Source organism: Pygocentrus nattereri, chromosome 6 (assembly GCF_015220715.1).
Source record: "Pygocentrus nattereri isolate fPygNat1 chromosome 6, fPygNat1.pri, whole genome shotgun sequence".
NCBI lineage: Eukaryota > Metazoa > Chordata > Actinopteri > Characiformes > Serrasalmidae > Pygocentrus > Pygocentrus nattereri.
The window spans coordinates 39,526,540-39,546,010 of record NC_051216.1 but is presented as its reverse complement, the minus strand read 5'-3'; the positions used below and the strand labels follow the sequence as shown (position 1 = coordinate 39,546,010).

The 19,471-nt window shown below is 40.2% G+C and overlaps 1 protein-coding gene across 2 annotated transcripts in view; it reads left to right on the top strand.

Moving 5' to 3' along the window:
* The first annotated feature begins 1,983 nt into the window (after window positions 1–1,983).
* Window positions 1,984–19,471, top strand: part of cntnap5a (contactin associated protein family member 5a) — a 164,934-nt gene continuing 147,446 nt past the window's right edge. Inside the window, exon 1 of one of the 2 annotated variants that reach the window (XM_017695068.2) lies at window positions 1,984–2,310. In XM_017695068.2, the coding sequence (XP_017550557.1) occupies window positions 2,235–2,310 (76 nt within the window). In that variant the 5' untranslated portion in view covers window positions 1,984–2,234. The remainder of the gene's footprint in view (window positions 2,311–19,471) is intronic. The other variant, XM_017695066.2, reaches the window with a different exon arrangement.

The window sequence follows — 19,471 nt, the reverse complement described above, 5'->3', positions numbered from 1 at the left end:
GTGGTTTGGTGTGAAATGGTTGTAAAGACACTGATCATAATACATTATTTCATGAATTTGTATTACAGAAGCTCATCTGATATTACTAGGAATTTTATTTTATCTCCCGGCATCTTGTCATGTCTGCTACTGAGCATCCGACGATCCACGCACAGCTGAAACACAAACATGTAAACAAATAATCTTAAACATGTAAGTTACAGCTACTGTTACTGGTGTAAAAAACAAACTAAAGTGTGATAAACTGGAGAATATTGTGATAGGAAACTGCTGTTCATCAGGGCATTGATGCTCCCCAGTTTCAGTTTCCATTTCTGAAATGCTTTAGCTGATCCACTAACACTATTCCTCCTCATACACAGCCACACGTTCAACTCTGTCTCCTCAGTGTTGTATAGCATCATTGTAATGTTTTACCTGACCAGTTTTCATCAACGTTAACACTCAAATTTGATAAGAGGGGATGGCGGAGTTCGTGTCTGCAGTGTGTTGGGATTTTTAAAAACACCGAATTAGAAAAGAAAAACGTCAACAAGTGAAAGCTTTTTGTAGTGTAGGTAAATGTAACCTCATAATGGCAGTTAAAGCAGTTGTACACCACTAGGTGTGGATAGGATAGTGAGTGTGTTTACATGCACTCAATAATCCAGATTTCTGCAGTTATCTGGTTGTTAAAATGGTCATTTAAAGAGAGGTCTAGAAATCTGATTTAGAAACCCAAATAGGAGAGAGCTGGATTTTAGCTCAGTAATCAGATTTCTCAGTGCATGTAACTCTTACTCTGATTTCTTTCAGATTTCTCAGTCTGCTCATGTGCGAAAACAGACAGCAGTTGTGGAAATAAGCAATAAGCGAGACACAGCGAAACCTTTGAAGCGCTGAAACCATCTACATACATTCTGGATGATGTGTGTTCGTATTTTCAGGTGGTCCTAACTGAAGACGTTTAGTGACTTAATGCAAAATGATTTCAGAGCTAAGATATTTCTGTTATACAGTCCAAGTGGTCACAATGCCTACAACACAAATATAGCCAATTTATTTATTATGCAAAACCACCAGTGAGAGTTTTTATATAATGTGTCGATGATAATATATTTGTAAAACCAAAAAAAAAAAAAATTATCTGTTTATTTATTGTTGAATGACTTGCTTTCCAGTCCTCTGCTTGCATCACCATGACTGGCTTTAGAACATATTTTTTAGGGTAAAATCTTCTCAGACATCAAGCAGCATATCTCTAACCATTTAACACATAATAACGGTTTGTGATATAGCTTTTAGAGATGCTAAGCGCTCTCCAGACGTCTGGTTCCTATCACTGCCACTGTGAACGATTCTGACTCGGCAGGGTTTTTGGTTTAGAACCGCGCATTTCATAAGAGAACACTCGCACTTTGAAGGGGATGCGTCGGCACGTCAACAACTCGGTTCATGAAGGAATTCTGATCGGCTTCTGGGAATCCCCTTTAACTTCCACCGCGCATAACGGGACTCTCTAAGGCATTCATCACGGCGCGTCTGAAGAGCGCGCGCGACCTCACTGGCCAGCGTTATCGCAACGTTCCAAGCGGAGTTTGAATTCGACAATCCAAATATTCTAAATAGTCTAAATAAGTAAATAAATAAATCCAGTCTTCTGGAATGAGAGGCGTTACTGAGCGAGCGAAGAAGGGGTAGATATATGGAGAGAGAGAGAGAGAGAGAGAGAGAGAGAGAGAGAGAGAGAGAGAGAGAGAGAGAGAGAGACAGATGCGTACACACATACAGAGAGAGAGCGAGAGATAGAGTGAGTGAGTGACAGAGAGAGAGAGAGAGAGAGAGAGAGACAGATGCGTACACACATACAGAGAGAGAGCGAGAGATAGAGAGAGTGACAGAGAGAGAGAGAGAGAGAGAGAGAGAGAGAGACAGATGCGTACACACATACAGAGAGAGAGCGAGAGATAGAGAGAGTGACAGAGAGAGAGAGAGAGAGAGAGAGAGAGAGAGAGATGCCGGTGACGGCGCTGTGGGAGCTGCTGTGGGTGTCTTTAAGAGCCTCTTTTTCCCGCTCGGTGAGCATTCTGCCCTCTTGACGCCGAGCCGGTAGAACAGGAGCAGCTGAACAGGAGCAGCTGTCTGGAGCTGAACGCGCTCGACCCGCGTCGGAAATACGTTTATTGTCGTTGTTTTTCTCCCCGTCTCAGATTTTAGGATATAACTGCCGCCCTCTGAAGCCTTACAGAGACACGATGGAGTTGCCAAAGTCCTGCGCTGTCAGTCTGACTCTGCTCGCCGTCCTCGGCTCTGCCGCGGCAGCTGCGCACTGTAAGTACGGCGGTTGGAAAACCGTTAACTTTTAAATTAAATTTTGAAATGGGCAATGTTTACATTCCAACTAACCGTTGGCGTCCGTTAAAACCGCGTTAAGAAAACTCCATATTGTGAATGTTTTGAGGGCTGCAAATGGTCCAGCCTTTTAAAAAAGACCCACTTTTCCTCAGGACTTTCTCAAACGAGCAACAAATCTGGCCAAATTAACTTTACCATTCATTAGTCTGCAGCACAGCTCTGAGATGATGAGCAATGACGGGTGAGGGGATGCATGAGACTACCTCTGGTGTAAAGATGTGTCTGTCTGTGTGTCTGTTTTGTATGTCCTATATGTCAATGGGTTTACAGGTTTGATTCAAAGCTGTGGAAATTGAAGAGAAAGGAAAAACAGCAATGGCAACTGCCTTGCTCTCCTGACCTGCCTTCTCACCGTCTCCTTGTTTGAAATGAAAGCTGATAGCGTAAGTTATAGTAGGTGGATGATGAAGAGAAGTTGAGAAAGATGTAGATAGCGTGCGACAACATTGTTTATTTATTAGCCTCAAGCCATCAACCCAGGCTCCTGGCTGCGGCGTGTTTTCGCTGTTCGGAGGACGGAGAACTCCAGGAGAGCCAGCATCGATCACAATAACAGTCGAGTTCATTTCCCTGGCCTTGTTTTCCTCCTGGCAATTTTCTCCTCTCATTGCTCTCCAACAGCATCCTCATTCTAAATGTGTCCCTCTGGAGTAATTGGGAACTACGCGCTTAAAAAAAGATGGTTCTTCAAGGGTTCTTTAGTAAAGGCAGCTGTTCTGTTTAGAACCATGCGTTCTACAAAGAACCATTTCATACTTGAATAGTTATTGGCAAGGCAAGGTGGTTCTTCAGACTGGTGAAGGATGTGCTGTATATGGGACCATGTAGAGCCTTTTTGAAAGTGGTTCTGTGTATCACAGGAAAGGGTTCTTCTGTTGATACAAACTTGACATCATAAAAGTAGCAGAACCCTAGAGCCATTTTCAAAAGGTTTATATAGAACCATATACAACACGTTCTCCATCAGTCTGAAGAACCATTTTACCATGCAAAGAGCTATTTAAGCATGCAGATGGTTTGTATAGGTGATGTGGTTCTCTTTATAGAACCATTTGATGTTGATGCTTAAATGGTTCTTTGCATGGTGAAATGGTTATTCAGATTGATGGAGAATCTGGTGTATGTAAAACCTTTTTGAAAATGGTTCTATTTAGCACCGAAAAGAGTTCTTCTATTGTTGCAAGCCCGATATTGTAACAATAGCAGAGCAATATTTTGTTTTATATATATATATATATATATATATATGTATGTGTGTGTGTGTGTGTGTGTGTGTATGTGTGTGTGTGTAAGAGCCATGTACACATTCCATCAGTCTGAATGACCAGGGAATGAAATGGTTGTAAATAGAACAATTGCCTTTACTGCAGATCCCTTGAAGCACCATCTTTTTTTAAGTAAGAGAGCATGATGTGCATTTGCTTGCAAGAGTGCAAGTGTTGTGCTTTTCACTGTGAGTACAGTTACTGGTAGGCGTCAAGGCAGTCTGAGCCGCTCGGTCTCAGGCAGACTGTATCTGAAGATGGCAGTGATGATGGGCGTACATCCGGAAAGTACAGTGAGACAAATGTTCTCATGTTAACAGCACAGACATTAGTATGAGGATCAGCCTCATAAAAGCTTTTGCATGAATGAAAGAGAAGAAATGAGGTACTAAATATATAAATAGTTTAGAAAAAAAAAAGCAATCCGCTCACAGTGGAAAGAATACCCTTGCGATGTTTTCTTTAGGTCCAGAGCATCAATGCAGAGTTGCGTGCCGATATCAAGTAATCGAGAATGGATGACATCAAATATTTGAGGAAGCATCAAATCTCACTTTTCTGCAAAGCACGGCTTTATACCCCAAAATATGACAAAACAGAAATGGTAAAAACCTTCTCAATCATTCATGAGCCGTGCATGCTTACCGAGTACACCACGCATCCCGACTGAAAGTATCAGATGAAATGGCCAGCTCCTCTTAGAGGACAAGCAAATGGATGGTCTCAGATTTACCACAGAGACACCAGAATAAAGCTGGGGATCCATCACGGCCGTGTCATCTGTGTCAGGTGACAAAGATAATGGCCCACCACTATCTCTCTGAGGAAACCATCCAACATCACTGGGAGGGATAACGAGGGGATGTCCTTTCAGATCCGGTGTCCCTGTGAAAACAACTACATCCCCTCTTATTGTGACCTCTGGGACGGCACAGGGTCCCAACATGACATGAGATGAAAGCCTGGTTTCGTTGGGCCAGGACAAACAGCAAAAGTGGGTTTTGGTATTTGGTGATTCAAAAACAAGATGGCAGTGGAGTAAAAAGTCAGCAATTAAAAAAAAAAAAAAAAAACTTTTCTAATATGTTTTGGATGTATTTTCATTTTTGTGGTCAGTGGAGTTCTTTGTACTGGTCAGTGGAGTTCTTTGTACTGACCATTCAGCTAGTCTGGGGTAGGAAAGATTGCACATGTCTAGAACTGTCTCAGTAATGAATATATACTGACAATTGTTACATGAATAATTGCGATTAACAATTTAATGTGGTAAGTGATATATTTTTGCCATATCACGATACTCAGATATTTTCACAATTTATGATATTTATCACAATATTGAGGATTTCTGAGTTTGACAAGTTGGATCTGACAGTAAATCTGTGTAATTGTTAAAATAGTACGTTCAACATTAGTGTAATGATCTTTATTCAGGGATTGGTTGAAAGGAAACATGAGGTTGGTCAGTGTTTTGGCAAAATCCACTATATGTTCAGAAAAGCGTATTGTCATGTAATGTACCACAAAAATGATTTATCTTTATTTGGCCCACCACTACAAAGCCACATGTTCCTCACAAAAGTGAATATATATAACCAAGCAAAACTTTATAGGCTTTATAGGATTTTGAAATCTGACAACTGTGGAAAATGATTACAGCCAGCTTAAATAACTGCGATCATCTCAAATAATAATAATTGTGATTACGCGAATATGTGGTAGATGATTGGCTGATGTACGCTCCCCAAGAAGTTTATAAGAAACAAAATACTAATACTAGACAGGGCCTCCCTTTGCTCTCAGAATTGCTTCCGTTCTTCATGGCATGGGTTCCACAAGATGTTGGAAACATTCCTTTGAGATTCTGGTCCATGTTTATGGTCCATTTCATGCTGCAAATCTCCCGTTCTACCACATCCCCAAAGGTTTTCAGATCTGGTTACTGGGAAGGCCACTGAAGAACACTGAACTCATTGTTATATTCATGAAACCAGTTTGAGATGACTTTTGCTTTATGACATGCAGTACCATGCTGGAAGTAGCCATTAGAAGATGGGTAAATTGTGTCAATGAAGGATTGCACATGGTGAGCGACAATACTGTTGCTGTGGCATTCAGTCACTGATTGTTTGGTATCAACACGGCCAGGAAAACTCTGGCCACTGCAGCCTTTGGCATTGTGTTCTTGGCTGACAGAAGTGGAAACTGACATGGCCTTCTGCTGTTGTAGCCCATCAACCTCAATCTACCTTAATGTGTTATGCACTGTAAAAGGCTCTTATGCAATTGTACAGAGTGATTATCTGAGTTACCATAGCTTTTCTGTCCGCTTAAACCAGTTTGGCCATTCTCTGTTGACCTCTTTTATCAACAAGGCATTTCTGTCTGCAGAACTGCTGGCCACTAGATGTTTTTGCTTTATTGCACCATTCTGAGTAAACTCTAGAGACTGTTGTGTGGAGATCAGCAGTTGCAGAAATATTCTTTTTTTTTCCATACTGATGGTAGATGTGAACATTACCTGAAGCTGCTGGCCTGTATGTATATAATTTTATGCACTGCACTGCTGCCACATGATTGGCTGATGAGATAAATGCATGAATGAGTAGGTGCACAGGCGTTGCTAACAAAGCAATCTGTGAGTGTATGTCCAGTGTATATGCGTCCCACCATTGCATCATTCTTGAACACCTCATTGTGTCTAGAAGAGACCATTTATTCAATAAAATTTCTGCCCACACAAACATGTAGACACTGGATTGACTCATTCAGTGATTAGCAAGGGGCAATAGAGAGATTGCCTTGTTCTCTAGCCAATAGCAGTACTATCAGTGCCACAGCTGGAGTTTCAACATTACAAATAACTGGGGCAAATCCATCACTTTAAGCAGTTTTACCATGCATCTCAGTTGGGGATCCGTTAATCTTCCTGAAATTAATTAGAATTAGGCTACTGTCGACACGGTATGGCTGCTTGTTCATGCCACCTTAGTACCAGCTTGACTAGGACATCGGAACACGGTCATTTAAAGAAGCAAAACTCACATTTTCCCCTTTTAAGAGGCAAGGTGTCAGACCTTGTCACCTGTATTATGTACATGAAGAGCATCAGGATAATGAAATCAGTGCATCATACAAAGTATACGAAATAAGTTTTTTAAATGTTCCATTTCTTGCACAGCACGTCATGTCTGACATTAGTCATACAGAACAGTAGACAGCTTTAGCACACTCTTAGGTGAAGAATGCTGCATGGACAAAAGATAAAGGCTTGTATGTTTAAAGATACACGATTAATTATAACATTACAAGCACCTCTTTGTTTCTACACTCATCCATTTAATCAGCTCCAGTCTATGTTTTTCCATGCATCCTTTGTTAGCCACCTTTTGCCCTGTTCTTCAGTGGTCAGGACCCCAGAGGACCACCACAGAGCAAGTCTGATTTGGGTGGTGGATCATTCTCAGCACTGCAGGGACACTGACGTGGTGAAGGTGTTTAGTGTGGTGCTGGAGTTTTTCAAAACTCTTACTGTCCACTCAGACACATCCACCTTGCAGATGTAAAGTCAGAGACGATAGCTCATCTGGGGCTGCACAGTTTGTTTTAGTCGTCTTCTAGTCTTTCATCAATGATCACAGGACACTGTTGGCTGGACAATTTAAGTTGGTGGACTGAGGTGTCTGATCTGCTGTGTCTGAACCACTCGTACCAGCACAACACACAATAACACGCCACCACCATGTCAGTGTCACTGCAGTGCTGAGAATGACCCACCAACCAAATAATACCTGCTCTGTGGTGGTCCAGTGGGGGTCCTGGCCATTGAACAGGGTGAAAGAGGGCAAACAAAGTACACAGGGAAACAGATTAGAGTCTGTAATTGTAGACTACAATTACAAAGTGCTTCTATATGGTAAGTGGAGCTGATAAAATGGACAATGAGCGTAGAAATAAGGAGGTGATTTTAATGTTATAGCTGATCGATGTATACTATGCACAATATGGATATTAAACATACACATCTAAGTTAAGTGATGCAGAATGTAGTAGACTGTTTTGGAGCACTCTTAGTAAAATACCTTGTTTGGGAAACTTGAGTTCTTTAATACTAAGAAATTGGTGATTATGCTCCGACAGCTGAAAATAAAGCATACCCACTCAGAATGTCGAGGATGTCGCTGATTCTCACAAATTCATGCCTTCTGGACCTGTATTGAGAAGTGAAGCTCTCGAGAAATCGGTCTAAATGACATTGCCACTAGGCGAGTTCAATAAGTATGACTGCTGCGTACTTGCCCTTGTACTTTGTATTTTCACTGGCATAGAACTGTGGACAAAAGACCTTGATTCTAAGGTTGTGCTCTGTGTTTACAATCAAGGGATCTGCAAAACGTTGTCACTTGCAAGCCTGAGCCTCCTGCCAAGTTTAGGTCATCTTTGCATCGATTTAGAGCACTGTCAGTGTATAGCTTGTGCGCGTACCTACATTATTGAGCGGCGCGCATACATATTCATGCCTACCCGAGTCCCTGGTTTGATTGCATGTCACCACACTGCTTCAGCAGAGCTCAGTTAATTTTACATTCTAAATACAACTCATCTCTCGGTGGGGGACAGCGGACTTTTGACCGGAGCATTAGTGTGATAGAGCCGTTCATTTCAATGTTATAAGGTCAAACATACGCTGCTTTTTAAAGGCAGCTCTCCTGCTGAGTGGGAGAGCATGAGTTTGAAGCTTGCCGTGGGCAAAGAGCAGCGGGGGACTTTCAATATGGAAACCAGATTGCATGGTGAAACTCCTGACATTCTAAGGTTGCCGTTGACAGGAATGGCCTTTTTCTACTTTGATTTGAGGCCAGTTTGGACGTCTTTTCCTAAGGTTAGGGGTTATGGTTTGGCTGGACCAGTGCCAAAGAGCAGTTTTAGCCCATGGCTACTAGGATTTTCTGGTCTGTTCTTGAGATATTCATGGACAGAAAAGTACATTGAAAATATTCAGCGATAACCTTGAAAAGCAAGGAGCCGAGAGGAGAACCGATAGTGTTAGACCGTTAACTAGACATTCCCCATGCTGATTTATGCTGTGTGGGCATCAGAGCACAAAATGCTTGATTTAATGAAACATTATTCATGTAAAACGATGGTGTTGCTAGTATTCATCACACCTCTGTAGGAAGAGATGATGTATGGCTAATACGAGATATGGAAGAATCTTGTGCTGGATGTGTGGGTGTGGGAAAGAAATGTCCAGATTTGAATGCATCTTATTAACTGGGGAACATGTCTTAAGACACAATGTCACAAGTGTTTAGTGGTCAGATAGACTGATGTAGTGGTGCTGATAGGTAGTATTGATTTGTAGATCATTGAACTGATGTGTTGGTTAATCCGGATGATTTACTTTCAGTAAAAATAAGCTATACAGCTTATACAATACAAAGCTTACATGCTATTCTATCAAATAAAGAGTTAAAGATTAAGCATTTCAACAAAAGAAATGTAGCTTGGAGTGGAGCTTGCACAGATGATTGCTGTCAGTAGACTGATCAGGAATAAGCTTGTCTTGGAAGGCCTGTATATCTGTTCCTATAATCTTAAAGAGCTTCTAATGTTATATAATCAGATAATACCAAAAAATAGATTCAGCTAACATCAGGATGAATCCAAATCAAAAGTAACAGTGACTGGAAAACAGATAAAGACACAGCCATCTGATACAGTGGTCATTTATGGGTGTAATGTCTTTGGTTTTCTCTATATATTTGTCACCAAAACACCTTTTACAAAAATAAATTTAAACTACATTATTCCAAATTTCAACTCTATAATAATGCTAACATCAGTTAGCGCATCGGTTTGCAGTGTTATGTCAGTTAATGTCAATGTTGCTGTACATTCATTTACACTGGATTTAATGTCACACTTAAACATGGACTACATATAACATTAATTATTTCAAGCTAACACCCAAGTTGCCATGTTAATGTCTGAGAAACGGGTCGGACCATAGCAGATATGTTGAATTGATGCTTAAAATAGGTAAGTAAAGGAATAAGTAGACATATTTGATGTCGTTGATGTGATTTTTGAGCAGACATGTTAACAGAGAAAACAGCAAAACCTTTTTGAGGTTTGCAGAAGCACAGTACCCTAGACACAGCTGAGCTAATGCAGGCTCCTTTGTTTCCCTTGCTTTAAAGCCTAATGTAGACTGAAACGTGGTGCGGCATTTTTCTATGAAAGCATTATCCTCAGAGAGTTACTGACACTAAAACGAGACAAGCCCACATACTGTATTTTTCTCTCCTGAGCTTTTTTCTTTGAATGCTGTATGCTGTTTTGCACTCCTTTATGTGATACACTCCTTGGTGCATTTCTACTTCAACTATTTTCAGTATGAATGCAAAAGGAAAGGTAGAAACTTCTCTTTCAAATGTCTTCTGTAGTACACGGGATTCTTTTTCTTAATCCACTGGCCGTCGCTGTCCTAGTCTTCTTTGTTCGCTGGGGCAGAATTAAAGGCTGACCTACAAGACATGAAATGACTAATTTGTGGACACTATTGTATATCCATTGGATGCAGTACTACTTAACAAGTCAAATGCTCGTCGGAATTAGATTGCATTCCACATTCATGTATGCCACAGCCAGAAGACTTTTGATTAACGAATTACATTGCCTTAACCACCATTGAAGATGTGGATATGGTTCAGCGCTATCAAAGTTACAGGAAAATGACCAGCAATGTCCCTTTAAGAAGGGTTTTTCAGACCAAGTAATAACCTTCTAAGGATGTCTTTTCTTTTCCTGTAATGGGCTTTTGAGGCAGTTGCATTCCAATTTGAGAGAAGCCGAGGCAAGGGACCAGCCTGGGTCTTGGCACAGCAAATCTGTGGCCACTCATTACCGCTGTGTTTTCATCAGATAACTTTTGATGATGGATCCTTGAAAATTATCTCACGACTCTGTAATGAACCAGCCAGCTCGTTTCAGTCTTGGCTTGGCAATTTGTATGGCCTAGCATTAATCACGCCTGTGCCGGACGAGTTGCTCTCATTTCGGAATTAATTATCGGAGATGCACATTAAGTTACGGTTCAGTTCCCTTAAAGAAAGAGAAGGAAGACCCCCCCCCCCCGCCCCCCCGCCTCCCCAATGCTGCATGTAAAGATGAAGGTGATGCAACGTAGGCGGTTTTACAGTTCATTCTCTCTCATGGCCACCCGATGGGTAAAAGGATCAATTTGATAAATGTGTAGCCTTTAGGGGCCTTTAAATTCTCAGTTGCATCGCTATTACACCAATAACCAGCCACTGGAAGTACAAGCAGTGCTGTGGTTGAGTTTCTTTGTTGATACATTACATACTGGGGCACATGCATGTTGGAATATAATAGTCATCAGTAATCAGCATTGCACAACATGAAATCTTCGATCAGAGCTATTGTACATTTAGTAGCACAGAGCTGCATTATATACTATACGCACTAGGGCTGCACGATATGGACATAACATGTGATGTGTGATAAACCTGTTGGATATCATGATGATGATATTAGAAGTGATAAACTATTACCATAATGCAGAAATCTATCTACCCCTCCTATAAACAAATAGCAAAATAGCACAATTCACTATTGTGCAAAATAAAAAAGAAATGAAATAATAACAGCTGCTTACATCAGAACTACAGAAAGTACATTGGAAGGAGAAACAGTCAACATTACCTCATCAGGTTTTCTATAGAGACAACAAAAACAAATAAATATGTTTCATTTTTATATAGACACACTAGGACCAATAAATATTGTTTATTTATTTATTTTTTATTTCACTTAGTTAAATACGTTTGTCATGACAGCAGCCGTTCCTGCCTCGCACGCTTAAAACATAATACTGGGTGTGGGAACAATCCTAATGTTTGATGTGTTTTTGAGCTGTGCCTGTGTGTTTTTTTGTTGTTGGTTGTTTAGCCTAATGGTTAAGTCACTCTCTCCCACATGGATTCAAGTGGAAAATCACTCATTAGGCTTCTAATGGTTTGTGTCGGCAGTAAAATTAGGTAATTTGATATGTTCTCTTATCATAGCTCTTACTCATATTGTGATAATAATAAAAATATGATTTGTCATCCGCGACCCTGACAGAGAAGCGGCTTAGAAAATGGATGGATGGATGGATGGATGGATGATTTGTCATGCAGCCCTAATATGCTATAAGTTTGTAAACACTTGTTCATATTGATTTTCTTCTGAAATGAAGGGTATTAATAGGTAATTTATCCTCCTTTCCTGTGGTAACAGCCTCTACTCTTCTGAGAAGGCTTTACACTAGATGTTGCAACATTACTGTGAAGATCTGATTGCATTAGACAGGTCAGGTACTGATGATTAGTTCTAGATCACAAACAGCACTTCAGCTCATCCCAGAGGTATTCGAAGGTGCACCTACACTCAGGGAAATGCAATTCCACTGCTTCACAGACCAGTGGGGAGCTTTATATCCCTCTAATTGAGACTTAGCGTTGGGTATAGTGACTGCAATGGATGCACCTTAAAGTAGCTGCATTAAGTAATTGGAAAGGGTGTCTGGATGTACTGACTTGGATACACTTAGAGTATATAGCATTTAGACCTAGCTGTGTAGTGTTTATGATGTTTTTTGAAAACTGCAAGTGGAAGTAGGCCTGCAAACATCACCACAACAGCAGAACACCTGCTGCAGTAGCAGGTATCTCACATCATAAGCACATAGCTCTGCATGTTCCCTGTTTTGTCCAATGAGAACACAGCTAAGTGAAGCATTTTTCTTTAACCAGAAGATGGGACCACACTATTTCTACAGCACATCACTGGTGCTTACAGTGTGCTCTCATTTATTAGCTGTCTGCTAAACCTAGTGTGCCAGGAGAAGCATATATAAACCCGGACCCCAAATGTTTGCTGAAGTTGGCGACTGAAAAACATGATATAAGCCTAGTATTTTTACTTGTGTACACCTTTCACACGTTTATTTAGTCTAAGAAGTATACTCTGTACTTTAGCTTGTACCTGATTCTGTATTTAAGTATGGGCTAATGACCATGATAACCTCTGCCTCTGCCCAGCTTCGTCACCTCTGCCAGCAAACTTACAGCTAAGTCTTTGGACAGCCATGACACTATTTCAGCTATGCCTTACTGGTGAAGTGTCAGGGGTCTTTCTCTTCTATAAACAGATTAAGTGCATGGGAATTACTTGAAGCTTCAAGTGTAATCTGGGTTTTAAAGTGTGCATGCAAAGTGACATCCTCAACCGTCATGAGCTCTACTTTGGTGGCCTTACTGCAGTCTGTTCTGCTAGTCCCAACAGGCAGAGTTCAGTCAGCTTCTATCCTTTGATCTATTATTCTCCTCCCTTTTATGAAGTTATGAGCACTCACTTTTAATTCTGCATGGGCGTACTTTCCCAGTGCACTGTGATCAATGTTATTTCCGACCCCCGCATGCCTTTAAAGGCTCATAATTGCCTGGCTTTGCACAGTGTTTTAGATTTAGTGGAAGTCTCGGTGGACCTTGAGAAGGTGCTCAAGCATTCAAGTGACTCAGTCACTTAAAAGGAAATCATGAGAGTAGTGCAGATGGTGAAATGCTCTTAAATTTATTTTTGGGGGGATTTTTTTATTTTTTCAAATGTGGGGCAACATTTATTTAGTTGACTTAGAAAGCGTTTCACAAAATTGCTAATATTCTGAGAGACACAAGAAAGCGTAAAAAGCCATCCCAACTGTGTTTCCACGATTTTAGCTTAAAACTGCAGAATGTTCTAAAAGGAATATGTTGTTAAGACCTGTGATTCAACACAAATTGCCACTTTGTCCCCATTCTTTAACCTAACTTTCAGTGAAACTCAGGCACGTCACACTTGGTACATCTGCAGAGCTGGAACGACCGTGTAGCCTCCAGTTTTCCCGTTTCAGCTTAAAGGCAAGCCTCGTGACATTTCCATAAGCCGATGTGGGTGGAAGATGAGGGGGTCACAGCATGTGCCTAGCCATCTGGGGCAAGTAGGATACGAGCACCCTGTCAGCTTCTTCTAACGGGAGTCCTGCTCCCTCTGATTTGATGTTCGCCAGAAGCTAATAGTACAGTAACCCCAGGCCTCCCTCTTACTGTGAGGAATACAAAAGGCTAAGGACTCCCTAGCATTGGGAGTAGTGTAGGGACACTAGAACCTATAAAGAGCAATTACAGGAATGGACATTATCCATTAGGTCTGCTTTAGTCTGTGCTCCACATGCAGTATTTTATGTGCCATAAGCAGTATATTAATCATGTAAGCATATTTTTATGCCCACAAAGGACATAGGAATGTCAAATGATCTATGGAGTGTCATGAAAGGTAATGATAACTTGGCATTGATTCCTGCAATATCAAACCAATAAGTCATATCTTACAGCTAAAAGGAGAGAACACATTCATTCCAGTATGTAGATAAAGGCCCTGATTCTGAATACCAGAAGTTAATAAGATTTTTTTTTCCTAGCATACACTCAGCCAAAGAGTTCCTAAACCTTGTTGCTGCTTCTCATGTAGGCTCTGAATGACAGGTTATACCAATCGCCGCTTTATTCAACTCTGAAGAAGCTAAAGGCAAAAAGAAATCCAGGCAGTTACTGTCATTCATTCTCCCTACACTCATTGCAAAATCTCTAAAAACCTCTTTTAGTGCTGTATTCTTATCATGCTCCTATAATTGTTGCATATTATTTGAATACTTTCTTTACTGCAAGTACCTCATGTTTGGCCCTGTGCTGGTAACAGAATTATCTTATTCTGATAACCATGTGGAATATAACTGGGGTAAATCATTAAACCATGTTTTTCCTTTGCTTTACCTTTTATTTGACAGCAATGAAGATTCAACTCAGTCTATTATTGTCTAAAAATTACCACAAGAAAAAGTGTTGCTGTTATAATATATAACCCTAACCCTAATCTCCGTATCTACGGATGCTTCCAGGATTGTCTGATGATGTGTCCAAAAGCACTAGGAGATGAGCTTACAGAGATACTATAACTACTACTATAACTACTACTACTACTAATAATAATAGTAACAACAATAATAATAACAGTGACCATTTATCTTCCAGTAATTTGCCTCTGAAGTTGATGTGCAAGCAAAAAAAGTGATGACTTGTGAGTTGAAACTTAATCTTGGTCAAATTAAAGAACTTCATAAACATGCAATTCAGTAAATGTTCTGCATGTATATTGTCAGCTTTCATTTGGCCATGAAACCATGATAACTCTACACTTCAAAAACATTGTCCAACTACTGTAAAATGTAATGGTCAGTTCCTGTTTTTTTGAAACACTACTGTTAATTTAGAGAAGCCGAATGTAAATTCACAAAAAACTATTTTTTTCCACAGATATTTGTGTATATTTTCATGGCTTGTTCTGTAATTATTATGGTAAAATACAGTATGTCTGAATAACTAGAACAGTAAACAGCAGTATTTCTAAGAATTAATTACTATTAATTAACAGGGCTGCCAGACTTTTGTTTTACAGTGTAGTAAATACAATTGGAATTGAGACTGTCACATGACCTTTACCATCTGATGCTTTGGTCTCTGTGGCCACTTAGGTCAGCATGATTTGAGAGCTGAAACATAACCGTATTTATTGAAACATAACCGTAATTAATTGATTACATCATGTTTAAAACATTTTGAAGTTTTTTATATTTGCACATATATATATATATATATATATATACATACACACAGACACACACACACACTCACCTGCCACTTTATTAGGTATTTAGGTATACCTTTTCAATTGCTTGTTAACACAAATAGCTAATCAGCCAATCACATGGCCGCAACTCAATGCATTTAAGCATGTAGAGGTGGTCAAGACAACTTGCTGAAGTGTAGACCGAGCATCAGAATGAGGAAGAAAGGCGATTTAAGTGACTTTGAACATGGTGTGGTTGTTGGTGCCAGACGGGCTGGTCTGAGTATTTCAGAAACTGCTGATCTACTGGGATATTCACACATACCCATCTCTAGGGTTTACAGAGAACGGTCTGAAAAAGAGGAAATATCCAGTGAGCGGTCAGTTGTGTGGATGAAAATGCCTTGTTGATGTGAGAGGTCAGAGGAGAATGGGCAGACTGGTTCCAGATGATAGAAAGGCAACAGTAACTCAAATAACCAACCAAGATCTCTGAGGAACGTTTTCAACACCTTGTTGAAAGTATGGCATGAAGAATTAAGACAGTTCTGAAGGCAAAAATGGGTTCAAACTAGCAAAGTGGCCAGTGAGTATGTATGTATGTATATATATATATATATATATATTTATATGTTTATAAAACTGGCGGTAAATGAGCAGAGGCTCTTACGGTAGTAACTTGTTTAACCATCAACAGGCACAGGCTTAGTGACAACTATACTATACATACAACTACTATACATACTGTTACAGCATATGAACAAGGCTTTTAACCCCATCATTTTTCTTTGAGAATAATCTTCCATCTGGTTGCAAGGTTATGGCTTTTCATTTTTCACACCTGTCCTGTCAACTCGCTTGTAAGCACCCTATCATTCCACAAGCCGCTCACAAACAGTGCTTCTCCTTAACTGCACTTTCCCAGTGTGACAGCCACAAATTCAGGAGTTCTCCGTTCCCAGGCACTTCACAGGACAGCTCATTTGGGTTCCAAACAAACCAAGAGATTGAAGCCTATCTGAGCATCTCCTTCGGCCTGGAATGAGAAGAGGAAAAGAAGAAAAAGCAGAGAGAGAGATCCCCACAGGGCGACAGAAGGCAATTTGTCAGCCTTATTGAGTCAGATCTCCTTGTAGAGTCATGTTTGTTTTGGTGAGGAGCGGGCAACCTAATGAGGAGATAGAGGGATGCCAATCCGCCGTTAGGCTCTGTGACTGTAGAGGGCACACAATAGAGGGTGTTTGGAGCTGTTAAGCAGAAATACTCACAAATAATGCTGACAGATGATGCGAGGCTTAACGGCCAAAACCGAATGCGGCTCATTGTGGAGAAAATGGGCTCCAACAGACGCTCGATTCTAGAGACCTTTTCTTTTTTTTCAGCCCACGTGGTGAGCAGAAAGCACAGAAACAAAATATTGTGAGAACAAATGAAATAGAAAACATGGCTCCTGCCATTGCCAGGTTAGCAGGCAGTTCAGTGTTGCCTGCATGTTGTGCCAACTGTTAATCCATACCATTTACCATAATACAATTGCTTAATAGAATGATGAGCATCTCCTCAGAAGCCCAGGCATGCTTTCATGGTGCAGAAAATGAAAGGGATCATTTGAGGTCCAGTAAGAGACTGGCCTCTTCGACAGGAACATGGTTCCATGTCTTCATGATTAATGTGCATCTGCAAGCAAGGGTCACCCACCTCCATTTTTACTGCTAGCTGGGACTCACCACTGCCCCAGTGCCCTTCAGTGGCTGCCCTTCTCATTAATTCAGAGCTTCACACGAAACACAGTCTACCCAGAAATAACCAGTCAGTGTCTCTTAAAGCTGAATAACTTCAGTGATGTAAGTCCAAAAGAAATATCGATGTAGAGAGTTTTTTTTTTCTCATGACAGATTGTATTTACACACTGTACATCACTCTATTATACAAACTAATTGAGAAAGGCTTTGCTACAGCTACACCAACCTCTTGCGTGATGCTGACAGGCCAATCTGCCCTTAGCTTGTAGAAATAAAGTAAGATTGACCTCTCTAGTTGGCATCCTGTTACTCTGCTGATTGCTGACTTTAAGTGACAGTATGGGGGGGGTAGAAAAAAAGAAAATCAGCCATTTTGTTTGGAGGTCAAAAAGCCCAAATGTTACAGTCGTCCGACACTTTATGACATGCCAGCTGCCACCAGTGTCTGCATTTAATGTGCTGACAAAAGTGAAATATAATTAATGCAACCACCAACTGCTTAGGCTGAGTCACCGCTGCAGTTGGTAATCTCATTTTGCTGCACGGACAGTAAGAGTCAATGAGGCTGAAGACGGATGATTTCTCATAGATGTCCCAAAAGATAGGAGCCTTAAAGGAGTCTTGCCAAACAAAAAAATAAAGCCAGTGATGCTAAGAATGTGCAAAAATTCATAGAGGCCAGGGAGAGAAAAGAGTAATGTGTCCCTAACACCTTTTGATTTGGCCATGTTTGTGTTTTGTGGTTCAAGTATTCAGTTCAATTCAAAGTGATATGTTGGAATAAAAATCCAAGGCCATATATTTAAGACTATGCATTCGATAATAAAATTATTTCCACATTTTGTGATCTGACACTTTTTTAATGTCAGAAGTGAACAACGTTACTCGATGTGCATGTACAGAAGAAACGCTGCATGATTGTTTGAAGCTGGTCTTGCAGATCCCAGTACTTACAGTTGATTTGCCTTCATTGCAATGCATGCACAAGTTGGGTGCCGTAGGGCTAGAAGATATGACGTTACAATATTGTTCTCACAATAAATCACATCACCATACATTTTTAGGAGTGTGTAGTCCGTATCGTCGGAACAGAATGCATGTTTCATTCGGCAAAGTGACTTAGGCGGATTTAGGTAAGGTGACCAAGCAAGATTTTGGCTTTTTGTTTATGGTGTGTATAATGATATACATTATATTATTACATATATCATTGGAATTGTATATTCAAACTCAGTCCTAACTATACTGGGAGTCTGGTTTGATTGGTCCTGCTTAATCAAATATAGTAGTTTGCAGAATGTGAAATGTAGAATAATAAGAATAACAACATTTTTGTAGAATTTTATTATAAATGGCCATGAGGGCTTCCTTTAACTCCTTTTTAACCTTGTTATCTCTGGTTTGATTCAATAAAAAGGGAACTCATGAAGCCTCTAGAGAATATGCAACAATATTAATTATCATTCTTTTTTTTTTGTATATTTTTAACACTACACAATATGAATCATGACAGCTTGATTTCTGACATTTAATAAGTTGGAACAGACAAAAGAGAACCTGTATTGCCAGTTCTAAAAGTACTATAACACTGATAAACCTACTACTACAATGATTTTAATTCAATGTTTTACAATGGGCCTCATTTTCCAATATCTTCCTAAGTTTTTCTTCAAATATGTTCCTGAGAAAGGTCTTAAAAAGTCTTAAACCGCAGAACTGTTCGCCCTTTATGTGTAGATTCTGTTCTTCCCTAAGAAGATATACCAAATCAGAAAACATTGGTGAATGGCAGAATCTTCACAAAAAGCATAAGTGGGCTTTAAGCTGAAATCTCTTCTTAAAAACAGTTGGTGAATGTGGCCCGTTGTTCTTTAGGTCTTGGCGATATTCACAACATGCTCAGAAAAGTGTACTTATCATGATAAAAATAAAATATTGTTATATTGTCCACCTTAACTTGGTAAATCTTGAAAAAAACGCTCTAACATTTCTTATGACAGTTAAAACTCCTTTACTGGTGGTTTCAAAACAGTTAGTCATTAATTCCTCCAGTTCTGCTCAGAGTCAGTGGCCTTGCCAACAGGAGAGATGCATCACAGGGCTGTTTCAGAAGCATCCCGCAAATGTAGAGGTGGAGAAATGAATGCACACCGTAAGAACTTTAGTCAGCGAGCCAGTCAACAAGTCCCTCTGAGAAAATATTTCTCCAACATTGCAATTCCGTTCCGTATTCCATAAAGTACACAACCAGTTTAAATCACACTGTGCTGAAATGAACACATTGCTGCTTCCAGTGACAGTTTGCATGGTACCCTCTTGTATCATTGCCATGAAAGGTCTGAG